At 38.1% G+C, this 21,900-nt stretch overlaps 1 protein-coding gene across 1 annotated transcript in view; it reads right to left on the bottom strand.

Annotated features, from left to right (window-relative positions):
• Window positions 1-4,326: 4,326 nt before the first annotated feature.
• LOC134350550 (echinoderm microtubule-associated protein-like 6) overlaps window positions 4,327-21,900 on the bottom strand; it is a 392,224-nt gene continuing 374,650 nt past the window's right edge. The window contains exons 37-41 of the mRNA XM_063055883.1: window positions 17,663-17,825; window positions 17,290-17,393; window positions 11,656-11,809; window positions 8,185-8,285; window positions 4,327-5,430 (exon numbers count right to left, since the gene is read on the bottom strand). Coding sequence (XP_062911953.1) covers window positions 5,406-5,430; window positions 8,185-8,285; window positions 11,656-11,809; window positions 17,290-17,393; window positions 17,663-17,825 — 547 coding nt within the window. The 3' untranslated portion in view covers window positions 4,327-5,405. The remainder of the gene's footprint in view (window positions 5,431-8,184; window positions 8,286-11,655; window positions 11,810-17,289; window positions 17,394-17,662; window positions 17,826-21,900) is intronic.

Here is a 21,900-nt window from a genome sequence, read left to right as displayed (position 1 = left end):
GTAATACCATGTTCTTTTAATTTGTTAAACAGCTTCATATGTGGCACTTTGTTAATGATCTTAAAGTATTACTCTGCTGTAACATTGATGCATCTGATTTTAGCTCCCCCCCCCCCAAACTGTATGATGAATTCTATCATATGATCACTGACTCCAAAGGGTTCCTTTACCTTTAATTCCCTAAGCCAGAAGCAACACTTTAACAGTATACTATATTTTGGGGAAATTTGTGGTTGAAATTATTATTGGGAAGAATGAAAAACAATGTTACTTGAATGTTAGAATACATAATACAGCTATAGAGATGGAACTATCTCTTTGTACAGTACACCACATTAAATGCCAAATAGTTGGCCTTAATTTAGAAGAAAAATAAACAAGCCTTGTTAAACTGTACAAGACTGTGACACTACATCTTCGATATTATGAAACTATAATATTTAAGTTTTGTAGACACAATATAAGTTTCTAGTAAATGTTGAGAAGAAATTGCATTTAAGACAGACTTGTTAAGGATTTTCTTCTGAGATTTATAAATTCTCCATATCAGAAGTGTAGTGATCATAAATGTATTAAAGACAGGAAGGCTATTTTTGATCTACAAGGAAAATAAAAGGCAAATCTTGTTGAAGGCAAGAACAGATTTGCCTGACTTTTTATTTCATGCTCTTTTGCATCTTTAAGTTCCTTCCCCATCAGCAATATGAATTGGCTAAATGATTTTGCATTATCTTGAAATTAACTGCATTTTTAATATGGTAAAAGTACTGTTTTATTAGTTGTTGGATATCATATTCATACCAAAACATTAAAAATTAAACAATGACTTCATTTTTGTATAAAAGAAACTGACCACACTCTGATAAAATCCGTTGCTACATTAGTGACACTTGGATCCTATTACTTCATTTAAGCCCAAACAATTGATTCTTAATTTAAAAAATAAATTTCATGCATGATGCAGCTTAATATTACATTATAATACAATTCATTATTTTACACTGTATAACAAATTTATCAATGATACATTTGCAATTTAAAAATCAAATAGAAAAATGTAAGAATTGTATTTTTCAAAATGAATCAAAAATTAGTTTTTCCACTTTCATTTAGGTACTTAAGTTTCCATGGATATAATATTGCTATTTTATTCTAATATATAAAATCATGTCAATGTCTTGATAATTGTACCTATCTGTACACATCAAAAAAAATCCCAAAAAATATCAAAAGACAAGTAAGCACAAATACACACTGTAAATAATACAAACACCATTAAAATTATTATTAATCTGATTTTTTATGACACTACTCTCAAACCACCATACTAGTGGCTAAACTGCATAGTGAGCTTTGGCTTGCTGAATTTAAACACTTAGTTGAATAGTCCACTCTCACATAAACATTATAAGGCAACACTTCTTGAATGGTAAAGATATTGTAAAGCTGAAACGTGTTAGTCCACTGAAGGTGCTGAAATATATTAGATTGCTTTTTTATCCACACTGAAGTTAAGGTTTTGTAGAATACTCCATTGAGCAGGTCATTGTACTATGGCCAAACCATGATCAATTATATACATCAACTATGTGAAAAACAGATTCATTTCATCTATAAATGCAGGGTTAATATTTGCATTTTTAAGTTCAGACAGGCCTTGCAAATACTTCGTTGTATATTTACTTTGTGAATTAGAAGCTGAAATAATATACCTATGCAGTTAATGTTTGCCATTTATTTAGGTTTTCTTGTTTAGCAATAAATAACAATTTCCTTAACTATAAATAATTTAATCTGCAAAGAAAAGGCATTGCAATCACATTCCAAATTGGAATATTTAACTATTGCTAGAAGTATTGATTTTATATACAGACTGATCACTTAAAGTCCAAATTCAAATAGGACATTGCCCTAACTTCATTTCACTATTTCTAAAATCATTAGCACCATGTATGGTTTGTATTGCACAACTAAATCAATAGGTAATTGTATGTAGAATTGTACAAAGGCACTTGTGCAAAGAATTTCCCAAGTCAGATGGATATGACTTAGTAAAATTAATTAACGTACAAGTAATGTACAAATAAAACTATGGCAATAGGGGGAAACAAGGCAGCTTCGCAGACACAACAGCAGTATGGGGTTGTGCTACCTTTTTCAAATTGTTAAAGAAATTCTTTATTGCACAATGCTGGCACATGATTTAGAAATGTAGTTTTAGGTAATGGGATACCTTTTCTGAGGTGCAAAATGGCTTCAATATGTTTAGGTTTAGCAGACACTTCTCAGAGCATGTATTAATATTTACTTGCACACTAACAGTACCTTACTTACCCCAAAAGGGTGTGGAAACAAAAAGACACATTTTCTGTAATTTGCAGTGATTTTACTTTGCTTTAGATTGCTTTTCAACTAATTGAAATTATTATAACTATAACGTTGTAACTTAATAAAATTCTATAGTAAATGGGAACATTAAATTAAATTGTTGCAGGACAGTTTCAATCTATTTGATTTCAGGAACAGGGCATAGCTTAACATTTGACAACCTAGGGATTTTTAAAATCAGAGAGATTTAAACACAGGCAACACACATAAAAGTTGCTGGTGAACGCAGCAGGCCAGGCAGCATCTCTAGGAAGAGACGCAGTCCATGTTTCAGGCCGAGACCCTTCGCCAGGACCAACTGAAGGAAGAGTGAGTAAGGGATTTGAAAGTTGGAGGGGGAGGGGGAGATCCAAAATGATAGGAGAAGACAGGAGGGGGAGGGATGGAGCCAAGAGCCGGACAGGTGACAGGCAAAAGGGACACGAGAGGATCATGGGACAGGAGGTCCGGGAAGAAAGACAAGGTGGGGGGGACCCAGAGGATGGGCAAGGGGTATATTCAGAGCTTGAATTTCCAGCATCTGCAGAATTCCTGTTGTTTGAGATTTAAACACAGATGATCATTCCATTACTGGCTAGTTACTCTGTATAATCCTGGAAATTATTTTGTACTCAGAGGTCATGGACATATCTGGGCTTGGGTAGTAGCTAGAGTCAGGGATGGGACAAGTGTGCAGGAGGACTATCTAGTGGGATATTCAACTCAAAGCAATGACACTTTGGTCCTGAAGTTTTCCAAACGCAAATTGAAATGCAGTATGTAGTTGAGGCTTGTATTTATATGCTCTCAGTTGCCTCTTTACATCTTCCCTGAAGGCTACATACCTAAAACTTAGCACTGAAATGGATTGGTTTTCTACCAGCTGTCCCTCTTGTACCTTTGCCGTTGAGCTCAGGAAAAGATCCCTGAAAACATGGACTATTTGGTATAGAAAGACACGTAAAATTCACCATCGCCTTCAATGCAACAGTATACCGTTAGAATATTGGGACCTGGTTCAAAATTGTTAATCAGCAATGATTCCTACAATCCCATCTGGGCTAAGGCAAGTATAAGAACGATGCCAATAAGCTGGAAAGAGTGCAAAAAAAAAATTACCAGAAAGTTGCTAGACTCAAGGAAGAGCAATTATGTTCCAACATTATGTAACTGGAGAGGGCTTAGTAGTGACTTCCTCTCCTTCCATTTTAGCCCATTCTTCTACCTGCTGAAGTCCTCAGTTAGGGCTGAAGAACTTTATAAAATTTGCCACCTTTGGGATGGGGAAGGCTAGGTTTTCATTCATTTGAGCATAGGAGACTAGTGTCTGAACTGAGAGGTGTATAAAATCTTGAAGGGCTTAGATAGACGGTCCTTTTCCCCAGAGGAAGGGAATCAGATGTAAAGCGAGAGAGAAAAGATTTAAAAAGGAAGAGGAAGGGTATTCATTTATAAGATGGTGGGTATATCGAATGAGAAAACAGTTTCTCTCTCACTATCAGTGCTGACTATACCTTAGTCATTTTAAATACTCCTTTTGATCTCCTTCTGTTCCAAGAACAACCTCAGCTTCTCCATTCTGTGTGTGCATGTAACTTAAGTATCCATTTCTGGATCATTCTGGTAAATTACACATGAATCTAGCTTAACCTTCAACCATTGCTCCCATGCAAACTGTGGTTTAATTTATATTAAGATTTATAATAATTAAGAATACACCAGCTATACAGGCCAAGGAAGACAGATTCAACATTCTTATTTGGCAAAAAAATCAAACACCTTTGCTGTATAAAAAAATACTGATCAAAATTTGGAGATGAGCCTTTTTAAAAACAAATTACAAGCATAATAGTAGCATCCCTTTCCTTCCCATTTGATTGTGCTTTAACATTGCTGCTGACCTCTTCATCACTTATTACATATAAATGTCATCAAAAGTTCTGGCCTGTCTACCAAAATATGTTTTGGGTCATAATCACCCTGGAACTGTTAACTGATAAGCTTAAGGTTGGTGGCAATTATTTTCCAACATTATGTAAGTGAAGAGGGCTTAGTAGTGAATTCCTCACCTTCCATTTTAACCCAATCTTCCACCTGCTGAATCCTGCTGGGTGTCCAATTACCCTGGACCATGAAAATGGATCCAGGATTACATTGAGGTAGATGGGGAAAAGTATCACAATCATACCTGAACACAAGAATCCCTTCTCTGCCAAACCAAACTGATCTGGCTACAACACTATTTAAGAATTCTAAACCTTGCTTCAGTAGAACTTCCCTGAATAAAGACATAGGGTCAACAGTATAAAGTATTCTTTGGAATACCTTTAATACTCTGGCACTGTCTATAATTTTGATCTTTTGTAGTAAAGATACTTGCAAGATGAAATACAGTGACTGATTACTTAGCAGCAATTTATAGCTACATATAAATCAGTCCTGTTGTATTTGTGAAGCAAGCCTTTTTGCACCTTGTAAGAGTTATGTAAACTTATAAAAGCCTCTGTACCAACAAAATAATTTCTACATTCTATCTTGCATAAAACTGTATATCTGAACAAACTAAATTTAGCAAGTTTAATTTTGCTGTAGAATGAGATCACATTTTGCTGCAACAATCCAGTTTTAAGACCACTCTCTGATAACCATCCTCACAAGTCACTCATGTTACGTTTTGTTGAGGAATATGCTGTGTGTCGCCAAGGTCTACATTTGCTCTCAATACATAAATGCTTGCTAAAGATGTCATCAAAAACCACAGCCAAGTGGTTTCTTTACACTAGTTATCCTGTCCATCAGTTTTATTTTGTCCTAATGCAATCTGCATTGAGTTCTCATTTTCAGCATCTTTAGTGGCATTCACATCACAGGCTTCACAATCACAATATGTTTTGTGGACACAGTTGATAATTTACACAAACACCTTTTTAAAATATATGCACCTTTTTAAGCATTTTTGCTTTCTAGCAGCCAAGTTGTTATTGAGGCATTTAGGATTCCATCTTTCGAAAGAAACAGCCACTGGACATTTTTTTTCTTCAAAGGCATCGCCAAACAAATATACTGCAAACAAACAAGAATACCTTAATTTATTAATTTTCCATATTTATGTTGAGATAATTCATCAATGAAGTTTATTTTTTACTGAAAGAGTTGCTAAAATGTACAAATTGCTTTCAGATGCTGAAAGTAATGACAAATATTGTCCTGGATTTTCCTCAGTTTTTTGGCAAACTGTATTCTCCATTTCCCAGAACTTGTCTTCTCTGGATTTGGAAGGTGCACTAAGACACCCAGTCAAATAATGAAAATCTGAATGGTGACAGGTTCTCAAACAATACAAATAAATCACAAGCCAGAATAACGCTTACCCTCAAAATTCCTCTGGAAGCCACCACAGAGCAAAATCTCTGGTATCTGATATTCAGAAATATTTTAAAACAATACAGAAACAGAACTATTTTCTAGATATTCAATTTTTTAAGCAATTCCTCTGTTTAAGATGATGAACTTATAAAACAACAGAAACGATAAAACATCCTGCATCACATAAACAAAACAGGAACAACCTATATGCTTTTCATTCTTGCAGCCACACAATCCCAGTTCAAAGGCTGTGCAGAATCTAAAAGTGGATATCCCAGCACATGTATTGGTGAATCTCAGCAAGATGCTCTGCTTTTGGGAGTCCAGCATTTGAACTTGCATATTTGTGCAAGGTTCTTAAATTTTGTAGAATTCCTGGAACTGATAGTGAAAAATGTGGACTACTTTGTTCAAATTATGGGAAAGTGGAGCCACAGAAAATGTATCAGTGTATTTTATTATAATTACAGTCAACTTTTTAAGTTACTTAATATGGAATATATCCGATTCCCAAAATTCTTCCAATCCTCAGGGCTACTATTTTGCAAAATTATAACCTGCATAACTTGGTAAGATAAGTGGACTAAGAATAGATAAGTCTCCCGGCCCGGATGAGGTGCACCCAAGGGTTCTGAAGGAGGTGGCTTTGGAGATTGTGGAAGCATTGGAAATGATCTTCCAGGAATCAATAGACTCTGGCATGGTTCCAGAGGACTGGAAGGTCACAAATGTAGTTCCGCTATTTAAGAAAGGAAGGAGGCAGCAAAAAGAAAATTACAGACCTATTAGTCTGACATCAGTGGTTGGAAAGATATTGGAGTCAATCCTCAAGGACGAGGTTATGAAATACCTCGAGGTGCATGACAAAATAGGCCGAAGCCAGCATGGTTTTATGAAGGGAAGATCCTGCCTTACCAACTTATTGGAATTTTTTGAGGTAATCTCGAATAAGATTGACAAGGGAGAGGCTGTGGATGTTGTGTATTTGGATTTTCAAAAGGCCTTCGATAAGGTGCCGCATATGAGGCTGCTTAATAAGATGAGAGCCCATGGAATTATAGGAAAGATATTGAAATGGGTGGAGCATTGGCTGATAGGCAGAAAGCAAAGGGTGGGAATAAAGGGATCCTATTCTGATTGGTTGCCGGTTACCAGTGGTGTTCCGCAGGGGTCGGTGTTGGGGCCGCTTCTTTTTACGATGTATATCGATGATTTGGATTATGGATTAAATAGTTTTGTGGCCAAGTTTGCGGATGACACCAAGATAGATGGAGGAGCAGGAAATGTCGAAGAAACGGAAAGGTTGCAGAGAGACTTAGTCAGTTTAGGAGAGTGGGCAAAGAAATGGCAGATGAGATAGAACGTTGACAAATGTATGGTTGTACATTTCGGAAGAAGAAATAATCGGGCAGATTATTATTTAGATGAGAAGAAAAATCAAAAATCGGAAGTGCAAAGGGACTTGGGGGTCCTCATGCAGGATACCCTAAAGGTTAACCACCAAGTTGGATTGGTGGTAAGGAAAGCGAATGCTATGGTGGCATTCATTTCAAGAGGAATACTGTATAAGAGTAAGGAGGTGTTGATGAGGCTCTATGGGACATTAGTTAGACCTCATTTGGAATACTGTGTGCAGTTTTGGGCCCCCTATCTTAGAAAGGATATACTGATGTTGGAGAGAGTTCAGAGAAGATTTACGAGGATGATTCCTGGAATGCAGAGGCTAACATATGAGGAGTGTCTGTTGGCTCTTGGATTGTATTCATTAGAGTATAGGAGAATGAGAGGGGATCTCATAGAAACATTTCGAATGTTGAAAGAGTTGGACAGAGTAGATGTGGAAAGGTTGTTTCCCTTGGTGGGTGAGTCCAGGACAAGAGGCCATAGTCTTAGAATTAGAGGGTACCCAGTTAGAACAGAGATGAGGAGAAATTTTTTTTAGCCAGAGGGTCATGGATTTGTGGAATTCATTGCCACATATGGCTGTGGAGGCCCGATCATTGAGGGTGTTTAAGGAGGAGATTGACAGGTATCTAATTAGTCAGGGTATCAAGGGATATGGGGAAAAAGCTGGAAATTGGAACTAGATGGGTGAATAGTTTAGCTCATGGGGGAGCTGCGGAGCAGACTCGATGGGCCAAATGGCCTACTTCTGCTCCTTTGTCTTGTGATAACCTTACTAATTTTATTACTTTTAGTTACAAGATCCTTTCTGATTTATGGAGACAGCTATCATAGTTTTCAGAATGTCGAGGCCTACCTTATAGATTCTTTTATTTTAATTTTTTTTTGCCCTAGTGTCAATAAAGATTTAATTAGAAAGCTAAAGTGATATTTCAATTTCTTGGCATTTTAATTCATTGCAAAGTTATTAATATGAAAAACAAAACTGGGCATTTACCTAAATTGAAAACACAGTGATTTAGGTAAATCACATTTTTAGAATCTTACCTGCAGTCATCACCACCAGCACTAACAACATACTTGTCATCATGGGAAAAACGTACATTTGTCACGTGTGCAGAATGTCCAAAATAACGCTTGTGTTTGGCCTAATGAAATACAAGAAAAAAAAATGTCAGGGTAATCAATTATTGAACATGATTCATAACTGCACCACAAATCTTTCACCTTTTAATACAATCTTTTGTTCTGCCATCAGAAAGAGTGGGCTAGAACTTCCAAACATCTGACACATTTCTTTCAAGGACAGTAATGAAGCATTTGCCCAAATGTTCATTCAACAGAGATTGAGTGGTCAGGCATCTTACTACAAAATTCTATAGCAACTTTAAAAGTGGCAACTACTCTTACAGAAGCTGAAGATCATGAAATATTTTAGAGAGTTCAATCTGCTACTTGTAGCAACTTCTCTTCAGAAGCATTGACAAAGCTGATTAAATTTGCCCAGATCCTAGCTTGCAAAACCTGGTTTGCATTCTCTTGCCTGAAACACTAAAGGGGTAATTGATGAAGGCAGTTTAGTGCAGCTTCCTCACAGCTCTGTCAATCCAGGTTCGATTCAGATCTCCAAATCAATCTGTATGGAATTTGCATGTTCTCTCTGTGTCCATGTGGACTTCTCAGGTGCAGCAGTTTCCTCATGTATGTAACACACATCAAAGTTGCTGGTGAACGCAGCATAGAACCATAGAAACTACAGCACAGAAACAGGCCCTTTGGCCCTTCTTGGCTGTGCCGAACCATTTTCTGCCTAGTCCCACTGACCTGCACACGGACCATATCCCTCCATACACCTCCCATCCATGTATCTGTCCAATTTATTCTTAAATGTTAAAAAAGAACCTGCATTTACCCCCTTGTCTGGCAGCTCATTCCATACTCCCACCACTCTCTGTGTGAAGAAGCCCCCCCAATGTTCCCTTTAAACTTTTCCCCCTTCACCCTTAACCCATGTCCTCTGGTTTTTTTCTCCCCTTGCCTCAGTGGAAAAAGCCTGCTTGCATTCACTCTATCTATACCCATCATAATTTTATATACCTCTATCAAATCTCCCCTCATTCTTCTATGCTCCAGGGAATAAAGTCCTAACCTATTCAACTTTTCTCTGTAACTGAGCTTCTCAAGTCCCGGCAACATCCTTGTAAACCTTCTCCGCACTCTTTCAACCTCATTTATATTCTTCCTGTAAATTGGTGACCAAAACTGAACACAATACTCCAGATTCGGCCTCACCAATGCCTTATACAACCTCATCATAACATTCCAGCTCTTATACTCAATACTATGATTAATAAAGGCCAATGTACCAAAAGCTCTCTTTACGACCCTATCTACCTGTGACGACACTTTTAGGGAATTTTGTATCTGTATTCTCAGATCCCTCTGTTCCACTGCACTCCTCAGTGCCTTACCATTAACCCTGTATGTTCTACGTTGGTTTGTCCTTCCAACATGCAATACCTCACACTTGTCAGTATTAACCTCCATCTTCCATTTTTCAGCCCATTTTTCCAGCTGGTCCAAGTCCCTCTGCAGGCTCTGAAAACCTTCCTCACTGTCTACTACACCTCCAATCTTTGTATCATCAGCAAACTTGCTGATCCAATTTACCACATTATCATCCAGATCATTGATATAGATGACAAATAACAATGGACCCAGCACTGATCCCTGTGGCACACCACTAGTCACAGGCCTCCACTCAGAGAAGCAATTTTCTACCACCACTTTCTGGCTTCTTCCATCAAGCCAATGTCCAATCCAATTTACCACCTCTCCATGTATACCTCGCGACTGAATTTTCCTAACTAACCTCCCATGCGGGACCTTGTCAAAGGCCTTACTGAAGTCCATGTAGACAACATCCACTGCCTTCTCTTCATCCACTTTCCTGGTAACCTCCTCGAAAAGCTCCAACAGATTGGTCAAACGTGACCTACCATGCACAAAGCCATGTTGACTCTCCCTAATAAGCCCCTGTCTATCCAAATGCTTGTAGATTCTGTCTCTTAGTACTCCCTCCAATAACTTAGCTACTACTGATGTTAAACTCACTGGCCTATAATTTCCCGGATTACTTTTCGATCCTTTTTTAAACAACAGAACAACATGAGCCACTCTCCAATCCTCTGGCACTTCACCCGTAGACAGCGACATTTTAAATATTTCTGCCAGGGCCCCCGCAATTTCAACACTAGTCTCCTTCAAGGTCCGAGGGAACACCCTGTCAGGTCCCGGGGATTTATCCACTTTAATTTTCCTCAAGACAGCAAGCACCTCCTCCTTTTCAATCTGTACAGTTGCCATGGTCTCACTACTTGATTCCCTCAATTCCATAGATTTCATGCCAGTTTCCTTAGTAAATACAGATGCAAAAAACCTATTTAAGATCTCCCCCATTTCCTTTGGTTCCGCACAAAGCCGACAACTCTGATCTTCAAGAGGGCCAATTTTATCCCTTACAATCCTTTTGCTCTTAATATACTTGTAAAAGCTCTTTGGATTATCCTTCACTTTGACTGCCAAGGCAACCTCATGTCTTCTTTTTGCCCTCCTGATTTCTTTCTTAAGTATTTTCTTGCACTTCTTATACTCCTCAAGCACCTGATTTACTCCCTGTTTCCTATACATTTCATACAACTCCCTCTTCTTCTTTATCAGAGTTGCAATATCCCTTGAGAACCAAGGTTCCTTATTCCTATTCAATTTGCCTTTAATCCTGACAGGAACATACAAACTCTGCACTCTCAAAATTTCCCCTTTGAAGGCTTCCCACCTACCAATCACATCTTTGCTAGAGAACAACCTGTCCCAATCCACGCTTTTTAGATCCTTTCTCATTTCTTCAAATTTGGCCTTCTTCCAGTTCAGAACCTCAACCTCAGCAGGCCAGGCAGCATCTCTAGGAAGAGGTACAGTCGATGTTTCGGGCCAAGGCCCTTCGTCAGTGACTGCTCCTCATGCATGTAATATTTAAGCTGGTTGGAAGATTAGTTGATAACTAAACAGTCTTAAGTGTAGGTGGATGGATGGAAGATTGGGGTGGGACTGCTAATAGGCATGTACAAAGGGATTACACTGAGACTTGGCAGATTTGATAGGACAAACAGCTTACTTCTATGTTGCAATGGAATAAAAACATTTATAATATAAAATACTAGATTAGATCAACCATTTCATTATGTGGGGTAATCCAACTCGATGAGATGGCACAAGAGGCTTGCACTTTGTCAAAATGCATTATGGTGACACAAGGAACTGAACGATAGGGGATCACATTTTAAATTGATGTCCATTCCAATATCCCACACTGCTCTTGCACTTGGAGTTTCAGGCTCCAATTAATTTCCAGAATATTTTTGCGATTATTGTTGGTCCCTTAAGTATTCTGGTTACATGGGCAATTCCTATTAAAAATGAAATGATATTTTCACCCGTATAAAAATAAGATTCACTTACATATTTTTCAGTGCAAGGAAAGTCAAAAAGTTTCACCAAACCAAAGTCATCCCCTGTCACTAAGTTTAACCCAGCATGAGATACACAGGCACAGTTGACATCTGCTTTCTCGGCATTTCGAGGCCAAATTCCGAGGACTTCATCTCCTAAAATGCTGTTTAAGAAGAATAAATTACATTAATTTTAACATTTTAGACCTCTACACTTTATTCCACTAACCTCCTTAGGTCTTAAATCCACTCTTCCTTAAAGTTTTATCGATTTTTCAAAGGCTTAAAGCAAAATATTAAGACTTTGTGCATCTTCCTTGTATTCAAAAGCAAAAGCAGCATCTTCTCCATTCTCCTCTCTTACAGTAGTGTATGTCTTCTGCTTTTATGCATATATAATAACACTGAAGTCAAGAAAATGTCTCAATTCTATCATTATTAGGACAGTAAGTGAAATTTGTTTTTTTATTTTTGTGTATAATAAAAGCATGTTTTCTTAATAAGTTGGACCTACATTGCCCAATTCTCTCACATTAAATTTATTATGCCACAGACTAAAGGGGTGAAAATTCTGCAGGTATTAAAATCATTCTCTACTTCTATGGAAGATCATATCAGATGATTTTTTAATTCATAATATGTGTGGGAGTATTTCACCCTCATGCAATTGAGGTTTTTGAAACAACCTCAAAATTGTTTAACATACATTGAAAAAACTAGAAACTCTTAAACATGAGAAATTCTACAGGTGCCGGAAATCCAAAGCAAAATGCTGGAGGAAAAAACAGTCAATGTTTTGGGTCGAGACCGTTCTTCAGCATAGAAAATCTTATGCCATTTAGCTTTACATCAGTAGCAGAGAAATTATTGCAGAAAATTCTTAAGGACATGGTGTACTCGTATCTAGAAAAGCACAGGCTTATCAGAAATGGTCAGCATTGCTTTGCGAAGTCATGTCTTACAAACTTAATTGTGTTGTTTTGAGGACGTGATAAAAACGGTCTATGACGAAAGAGGGCAGTGGATGTTATTTATATACATTGGCTTTGGTAAAGCTTTAATGAGGTCTCTCATGATAGACTGACCTAGAAAATTAAAACACATGGAAACTTGGTAGATTGGATTCAAAATTATCTTGGCCATTAAAGATACAGGGTAATGGTAGAGGGTTGTTAGTTTAACTGGACATCTGTGACCAGTGGTGTTCTTCATAGATTAATGCTGGAATCTTGTTTGTGAATGGTTTGCATGAAAGTGGACTGATTATTAGGTTTGCAGATGATTAAAAAAAATGATGGAGCTCTGGATGGTGAGGATAATTGTCAAAGGATTCAGCAAGATATAGACTAATTGAAAATGCGGCAGTAAAATGGTATATGGAATTTAATCTGGGCAAGTGTGAGGTGTTGTATTTTGGGGTTTTGAATGTAAATGCTCGGACCCTTGGGAGATTGATGTGCAAGTCCATAGCTGCCTGGAAGTAGCAACACAAGTAGACAGGGTAGTAAAGGTAGCATGCAACATGCTTGTCTTCATCAGTCAAGATGTTGAATATAAAACTCAGAAAGTCTCTCGGGCACAAAATACTTTGGTTAGGCCATATTTAGAATCCCGTGCACAATTTTGTTCACTGCAAGAGTGTGGAGGCTTTAAAAAAGTTGCAGAAGAGGTTCACGAGGATGTGGCCTGGATCAGAGTATTAACCAAAAAGAGAGGCTGGACAAACTTGGATTGTTTTCTCTGGAGTAATGGAGGCTGTGGGGCAACCTGATGGAAGTATACAAGATCGTGAGAGGCACAGATAGGATAGGTAGTCAATCTTTTCCCCCAGAGTGGAAATACTACTGGATATAGCTTTAAAGTGGAGGAGGAAAGTTTAAAATTGCCTTTAAAGAACATACACACACAGAAAGTGGTGGCTGCCTGGAATGCACTGCCAGAGGAAGTGGTGGAAGAAGCAAATGAGACAGCAATGCTTAAGAGGTATTTAGACAGACACATGAAAAGGCGGGGAATTTAGGTATATAGACCATGTACAGGCTGATATTTACTTTAAACTGGCATCAAGGTTAGCACAAACAAAGTTCTGATATTCATGCACATTGGTAGTGTTTCCAATTTGAGTAGAGGAGATGGGAAATAAATGGTTCTGAAACAGTTGAAGAATATGATATAGATTGATTTATCTTACAGAAGGAAGAATGGGGAAATAAATAACCTGAGTTTGTTGTCAAAATAATATGTTTCCTGCAGCAGTGGTTGGGCCAGATTGTATCTATCTTTAACTGGTGGTTGACACGTCACTGAGTTCAGCAGCAGAGCACAAAGATGCTGAGCACAGGGGCAGTGGCTGGCATGAAGAGCATGATACATTTAATTGCCTGTGCTTTCTTAGAAGTTTGTGAAGATTCAGCATGTTAACCAACACTGACAAATTTCTATAGATGCACGGTGGAGAGTATACTGACTGGTTGCAACATGGCCCGGGATGGAAACACCAATGCTCCTGACTGGAATAGCCTACAGAAGGTAATGGATACAGCCCAGAACATCAAGGATAAAACCCTGCCCACTATTGAGTATATCTAAAAGGAGTGCTGACACGGGAAAGCAGCATCCATCATCAAGGACTCCCAATATCCAAGGCTATGCTCTCTTCTTGCTGCTGCCATCAGCAAGGAGGTACAGGAGACTTGGGTCCCACATCACCAGGTTCAGGAACAGTTATTACACCTCAACCATCAAGTAGAGGGAATAATTTCACTCATCCCCAACACTGATCCCACAACCTACGGCCTCACTTCCAAGGACTCTTCAGCTCATGTTCTCAATATTTATTGTTTATTTATTTAACATTATTATTTTGTACTTCTTTCATTTTATATTTGCAGTTTGTTGTCTTTTGCACAATAGTTGTTTATCTTTGTTGGGTGCAGTTTTTCATTGATTTTATTGTGTTTGTATTTTCTTTGAGGGACATTGAACCCATGAACTCCACCTCACTACTTTGGTTTTTTGCACTACTTATGTTAACTTAACTATTAGTAGACATTTATACTTACTGCAATTCAGATCTTTTTCTCTCTATTTATCATCGGACTGCTGCCGTAAAGTTAACAAATTTCACGACATATGCCGGTGATACTTAACCTGATTCTGATTTACTCTGAATCCATGCGCAAAAAATTAATCTCAGGGTAGTATTTGGTGACATATATGTACTTTGAACTTGAACTTTGAATTAAAAAGGGTTGCCAACTTTGATGAAAACAAAAGGAAACAGTTAAGGAAACTATTTATTTTATCTTAATGTTTCATGTAATTTAAAATGGTTTAAGTTAGATTTCATGCTTATTCATATTAAATATTTTAAAAAGTTAAGTTTATTTTGACTCTTTTTAAAAAACGGTTCTGATCTTACAGAGGCGAGCTATTGAAGAGATATCAGGCATCCCAGGGCAGGGTCTCAGTGAAAAGATCAGTTTGGTTAATCTTGTATCTGGCAAGTGGACAGACTGTAATGATCCATGGCAATATGGCCCACAAGTGTGTAACTTATCCATTTACTCATGAATAGGTGATGCTCTGTAGTTTGCAAATCACTATGAAGCTCACAATCATTTATGCTTCTATCCCAATGGTTTAATAAAAAAGCCAATTCATCACCAGTCTCCCATTTAAATAATTTGATAATATTAAAATGACTGCTAGCCAACACAAAAGATAATAACACAAAATATTTTAATAACCAGTTATATTCCTGTAATCCTTTCAATATTTTTAGCTAACAAAAGCAAAAACTGGTCTCTTATCTACTGAGGTAACACACTGTTTCTGAACATCTTGCATATTTTATATCAAATTTTTATTTTATTCATCATCCCCTATTTTGCCTAGGCTTTCTGCGTCCCTCTCAATCCAATATTTCACTTTATTCCTTATTCTCCATGTAATTTTAAAATTTTTGCTTCCATTTCCTTAACTTAAAGAATATAGATGAAAGAGCAGCAGAGTCAATAAACCAACACTGTTACATCATCTGCCAGTTAAACAACGAAAATCTCACAATCTGGTATCCAACTGTTCAGAAATCCCAATAGCTCAGCAGATGGCTCATGGAGTATGTTTCCCACAATCCATTTAAACTCAAACGGGTGCACTTCCCCATGCACTCTTTAAATACAAGGGGTCTGTTTCCCACACTCCATTTAAACACACCCAGTTCATGAGAAAATTCATTATATCACCATGTAACATCTTAAAAGGTGAATTAAAAGCATATTAATATATTAATAGGACATAATATCCAATAATCCAGAAAATCCATTCGTCTAGCACCAAGTCTGAGGGTGTCAGATTACTGGAGTTTTACTATATACTCTGGCAGTTCTTTCCCTTTACAGCTGATCTGTGCCACTGAAGATATTCAACTTAAGTAACTTTGTGCTTTTTCTTTCTGTACTGAGATAAATTTGAAGTCAGAAAATTTACTGACTTCAAAGACTGTTAAACCACACTGAAAGAAGATATTTTTGTCTTGTTAATTTTAGCATCCTTTTCTAAAAAGTGTTTAAACCCCTGAGATTTTAAAATAGCACTTCACTAAAAACCTGAAGTAGAAAAATAATTAATGATTCTGAAAAATATTTAATGGTTCTGAAACATATTCTGATCAAAAATATAAATTAATTTGTCCACACATTTTTAGATTTGTATATGATGAATCTTCCTTCGTTGGAAAGATGGATGAACAGCAAGTATTACAGTTGGTTATACTAGCTTTAAAAAAATTATATTAACCACAAAATGGCACACTCATTTATCACAAATTGTTTCTTTCACTCATATAAAAATCCATGCAGCTCTTCTGTTCAATGGCAGAACTGAAATTTATGCATTATCATGCCATTAAGGTGTGAGTCATTAAATTACTGGAAGCCTCAACAAATATCTGAGTCTACAGTTTCTTAACATCACCATAGCATCTTAATGAAGAAAATGTTCTTACGGGTATGAATGTTAAGATAAATATCCAAAGAGAGTTAAATAGATTTGGCCCCAGAGGAACAAAGTGATTTATTTATTGAGATACAGCATGGAATAGGTCCTTCTGGCCCTTCGAACCATCCCGTCTATCAACCCCCAATTTAGCCCTAGCCTAATCACGAAACAATTTACAATGACCAATTAAACTACCAACTGGTACATCTTTGGAAACAGGAGCAGCCAGAGGAAACCCACATGGTCACGCGACGAATGAACAAACTCCTTACAGACAAGGAATTAAATCCGTGTCACCTGAAATGTAAAGTGTTGTGCTAACCACTACTTTACTGTGACACCTTTTCATTGTATACATGTGCACGGCAAAAAACTTGCATTTAAGGAAATAAGATGGGAAGACATAAGTATGGGAGGACAACTCTATTACAGGTCATATAAATATATGATCCCAAAAAAATTATTGGTGGAATAGCCACCAATGACTCAGCAAAGAGAGGTATATACAAGTGGTCAAGGGAAGATAAAAGAAGTCTGCAAGAAGAAAGAAGTGTGGTTGGAAAAGGTTACATACTGTAATTAGAGAGAATTAGAGAACTAATTTCACATTACAAACTCTATTTAAATTCTCCACATCACCAACCTTGTCCATGTAGCCCATGTGATTTTCTCAATTATTGCCTGGTCTATTACTTGCTTTCCTGATGGAACTTCATGTACCTGACGCTTATAGGCACCTGTAGACACCTGCAAGGAGAAAAAATTGCTTACTTTAAGTATGTTTAGTGTACCAAATGAAAAGTACTTTTTGGATAGTTGAAAAATTGCACAAATATGAGCAACAATTTTATATAACACTGCTACTCACTTTAAAAGACTGGCTTCTGAGAGAAGCTCAGATTAATGAAACATCTATCAGCGTTCTGATTTTGTACCATGGGAGTTGAATTACATTCAAAACAATACACTGGGTACCAGCCTATATCATTTTTGCTGAGATTAAAGAAACATCCTACCTGAATATGTCTGCTGTCAGCTGAAAAGTCCATTTGGATAACAAAACTAGGAATGTCTTTGCAGTAGCCTATTCGGTTTAAAGTAGGCCCCTGTGTGAGATCATAAAAATCAACAGTATTTTCTGCCGAACCTACTGCCAGGAACTTGGAATTGGGGCTAAAACTAGAAAAAATAAAAGGAAGTTAATGTTTCTAAATTAATTATAAGCAGTTTAAAAAAGTATTATTTATTTAGCCTTTTTTTTTCCAACACGATGCTTCATTTTCAAACGCCCTTTCCAATGTATTCATTAACATTTTTTACTTCAGGATAGCAGCCACTCTCAGGAGTGTGAATTCTGATACTGAACCCAGCCTATCACTTCTGCCTTGTCACATTATTGTCCCTTTGCTTGGAAAAACTACTTTCTTTATGATGACACATCCTATCAGGACCTACATAATATCAGCTTGAACAATGCTATGGAGTTATACAGATGTACAGCACAAAAGAATTTCTTTGGTCCACCACATCAATGCTGACCTTATGTCTATCTACTCTAATTCCATCTTCCCACACTAGCTTTGTATCCTTGTTGCTTAAACATAACAATTGTACCTGACTCTATTTGTATCTGCATATTCTCTTTATCTGTATCTTCCCTGGCAGCAAGTTCCAGGTATCAACTACTTTTGCATAGAAAAACCTCAAATATCCCTTAAAACTACTTCTTTTCATCTTAAAATTATGCTTTCTTGTTCTTCATAGCATGGGAAATGATTCTGACTGCACATAATCTAATTGTGTATGCTTCTATCAGATCATTTCTATAAAGGTGGATAAGTACCCGCAGCTTGATGGGATCTATCCCAGGTTATTGAGAAGCAAGAGTGAGATTGCTGGGACCATGACAGAAATATTTACATCCTTTTCAACCACAAGCAAGGTCACTGAGGAATAAAGGATAGTCAACATTGTTATTTTGTTCAAGAAAGGCAGTTGGAGACAAATTAGGAAATTATAAGCTGGTGAGCCTGTTATCAGTAGTAGGGAAAATAATGGAGAATTTTCTCAGGAATAGGATCACCTTGCATCTGGAAAAAACAAAGACTTATTAGGGATAGTCAGTATGACTATCTGTGGGGGAGGTCATGTTTTGTAAACTTGATTGAGTTATTTTTGAGAAAGTGATGAAGATGGTTGAAATGGAAAACTTCGGTAAAATTTTCAACCATGTCCTTCATGGTAATATGAACCAGAAGATTAAGCAAATAAGATCCACAGAGATTTGGTAGATTGAACTCATAAAAGACAGAGTACTAGTGGAGGGTATTATTCTAGATTGGAGCCCATGCTTAGTGGTGTTCTGCAAGAACCAGTGCTCGGACCTCCAACTTGTGATATATATAAATGATTTGGTCAAAAATTTAGGTAAGCTGATTAGTAAAATTAGTAAAATTGTCAGAGTTTTGGATAGTGAGTCAAAGTATTCAGCAATAATATAGACCAATTGGAAACGCGGGCAGAGAATTAACAGATGGAATTTACTTTGGACAAGTGTGTGAATGTGCAAGTTTGGGAGAGATGGCAACGCAAAGCAGATAGGGTGGTAAAGAAGGTAAAAGCCTGCATGTCCTCATTGATTGTAACCCTCAGGTTCGGCTAGCAGTGTTAGTCTAGGAGAAGACAGCCTCCGGCCGGGCCAAACTTGAGAAATCTTGTTAGGGTGGATGCTGCGTGATATGTTCCCCTGTTACAAATCAGTACCACGAAATAACAAACAGTACACAATATGCAATTAAACAATTGAGCTTTATAATTCTTAATTTGACTATAGGGTTAGTATAGAAAACAAAAAAGAAAAAGGGCCCATTTTCATGAAACAGTCTAATGCGCAACGTTGGAGCTCACTGTTTTCCCGTCTGTTCATTCTCCATCCATTTCCCCCTGGCATTATCGACTCCCAAACCCATTCCAAGTCCACTCTGTCTTGCAGTCTCCGACTTCCCCATTCTAGCATCTTCTCTTTCTATTTTCCGCCAAACAAAAGACCGCAAAACCTTCTCTCGGGCACAAAGAAAGAAAACACCTTCTCTCATTGGCTAGCGCACATTCCAAAGCCCCCATTATCTCTAGTCATAACCCAAATGCTGCACTACAGAGAAACTATTACATTAGTAGTGAAGCCTTTCCCAGATTGTTACACTCTTCCCCCACCAAATTTAGTCACATCCTCATGACTTTGAGGTAGTTTGCCAGCCCTTCCTGCAAAACCCAGGTCCAACCCAGGTGTTAAAAGCAGTGACATAGCTCCCTAAAATGGTAGGGGCCACACTCTGTTCCCCCGGTGCTAGATAGGCCAGCCTATCCAGTGGTCTCCTGATTTTGTGAGACCTCCGTAGCCCTCATCTACCTCTTCATGTTCTGACACTACTAGGGATAGTTCTGGTCTACTGGATGAGGCCTCCCCTGGCCTATCATTCATGCCCACCTGCAACTCGGACCCCTTTCTCCCTTGGCTAAACCTCGCTTCATCCCTTGCAGGGTCCTGCTGCAACCCAGGCTGACAACAGATAGTCCCCACCCTCCAAATGTCCAGAATCATCATGAAGTGACTTCAACACCATCCTCTGATACTTCTCCGGCAGAACCAGCTGGGAACACTGAGGTCATTCCAGAGGTGATGTGACCTGGTATAGGATCTGGTTCCATAACTCCAACCGGGGCCATTCTCTCAGTAATGGCAACACTGCGGCATGTTTCGCCTTCTCCACCTGAGCCATGTCTCTCTTCTTGACCGCTGACCAAATGGTACCGATGCCCAGGTCATCTCGCTGAGCAGCTGCCACTTCCCTAGAACTCAATTCCGGCAACTAATTTGTCTTCAGAGCAATCAGGATACAGTAAACTTGTGGAATGGCGTCATCAGAAGCTCCCAATTGATCTACCGCTCGATCCTGCCCCTGAATTCGCAACTTTGTCAACACCTTTAATAGTACTTAACAGGCGAATTAACAATTCATCCAGAATACAAATATTTACCCCACTGTTTCAATGCTCAGGACAATCATACAGCATCTAACAAAATCAACCCCAGACGAGCCCCCATAATTGTAACCCTCAGGTTCGGCTAGCAGTGTTAGTCTAGGAGAAGACAGCCTCTAGCCCAGCCAAACTTATGAAATTTTGTTTGGGTGGATGCTGTATGATATGTTTCCCCGTTACAAATCAGTACCACAAAATAACAAACAGTACACAATATGCAATTAAACAATTGAGCTTTATAATTCTTCATTTGACTTTAGGGTTAGTATAGAAAACAAAAAAAAGGGCCCATTTTCATGAAACAGTCTAATGCGCATGTTGGAGCTCACTGTTTTCCCGTCTGTTCATTCTCCATCCATTTCCCCTGGGCATCGTCGACTTCCGACCTCATTCCAAGTACACTCCATCCTGCAGTCTACAATTTCCCTGTTCTGGCATCTTCTCTCTCCATCTTCCGCCAAACAAAAGACTGCAAAACATTCCCTCAGGCACACAAGAATGATAACACCTCCCCTCATTGGCCAGCACACATTCCAAAGCCCCCATTATCTCTAGTCATAACTCAAACACTGCGTTACAGAGAAACCATTGCACTAGCAGTGAAACCTTTCCCAGGTTGTTACATAAAAAAGTTAGTAAGTCATATTGCAGCTGTATAGAACTTCGGTCAGGCCATCTTTGGAGTATTATGCACAGTTCTGCTAATTGTGTTACAAGAAGGATGTGGAAATTCTGGACAGGGTTCAAAAGAGGTTCCGAGAATACATCAACCGACCCTATAGATTTTTCTCCTACACTGAAACAAGGCTCGCCGGTGTCAAAAATTTCTGGAAGAGGCTGAAAGATACGGATGGACCAAACTGTAGTTTTCGCTTTGGGAATTAGTATATTTTGAGGCTGCTCACTTCCTCAATTCAAGACAGTGCAGACAATATAGGCGATGGCAGTTCAAAAGATAAGAACTGACAGGCAGTTCAGGAGACAACAGAGGGCATCTTGGTCTTTAATCAGTGTTTGGCTTTGAATATAGATGGTGCAAGGTGGTGGCATCAGTGGTGAGGCTGGGAGAGGTGGCATAGTTAAAATGAAGCCTGTCCCAATAGAACTCTTCCTCCAGTATTAATGACAATGCTTCTTGAATCAGAAACCATTTCTCTTGTAGCAATCACTGACTGATGTACATCTTAGCCACTTATCTAATCTTGCATATCCT

This window comes from Mobula hypostoma, chromosome 8 (assembly GCF_963921235.1).
Source record: "Mobula hypostoma chromosome 8, sMobHyp1.1, whole genome shotgun sequence".
Taxonomy (NCBI): domain Eukaryota; kingdom Metazoa; phylum Chordata; class Chondrichthyes; order Myliobatiformes; family Myliobatidae; genus Mobula; species Mobula hypostoma.
The sequence above is the reverse complement of the archived record's forward strand: the minus strand, read 5'-3'. Positions and strand labels throughout refer to the sequence as shown.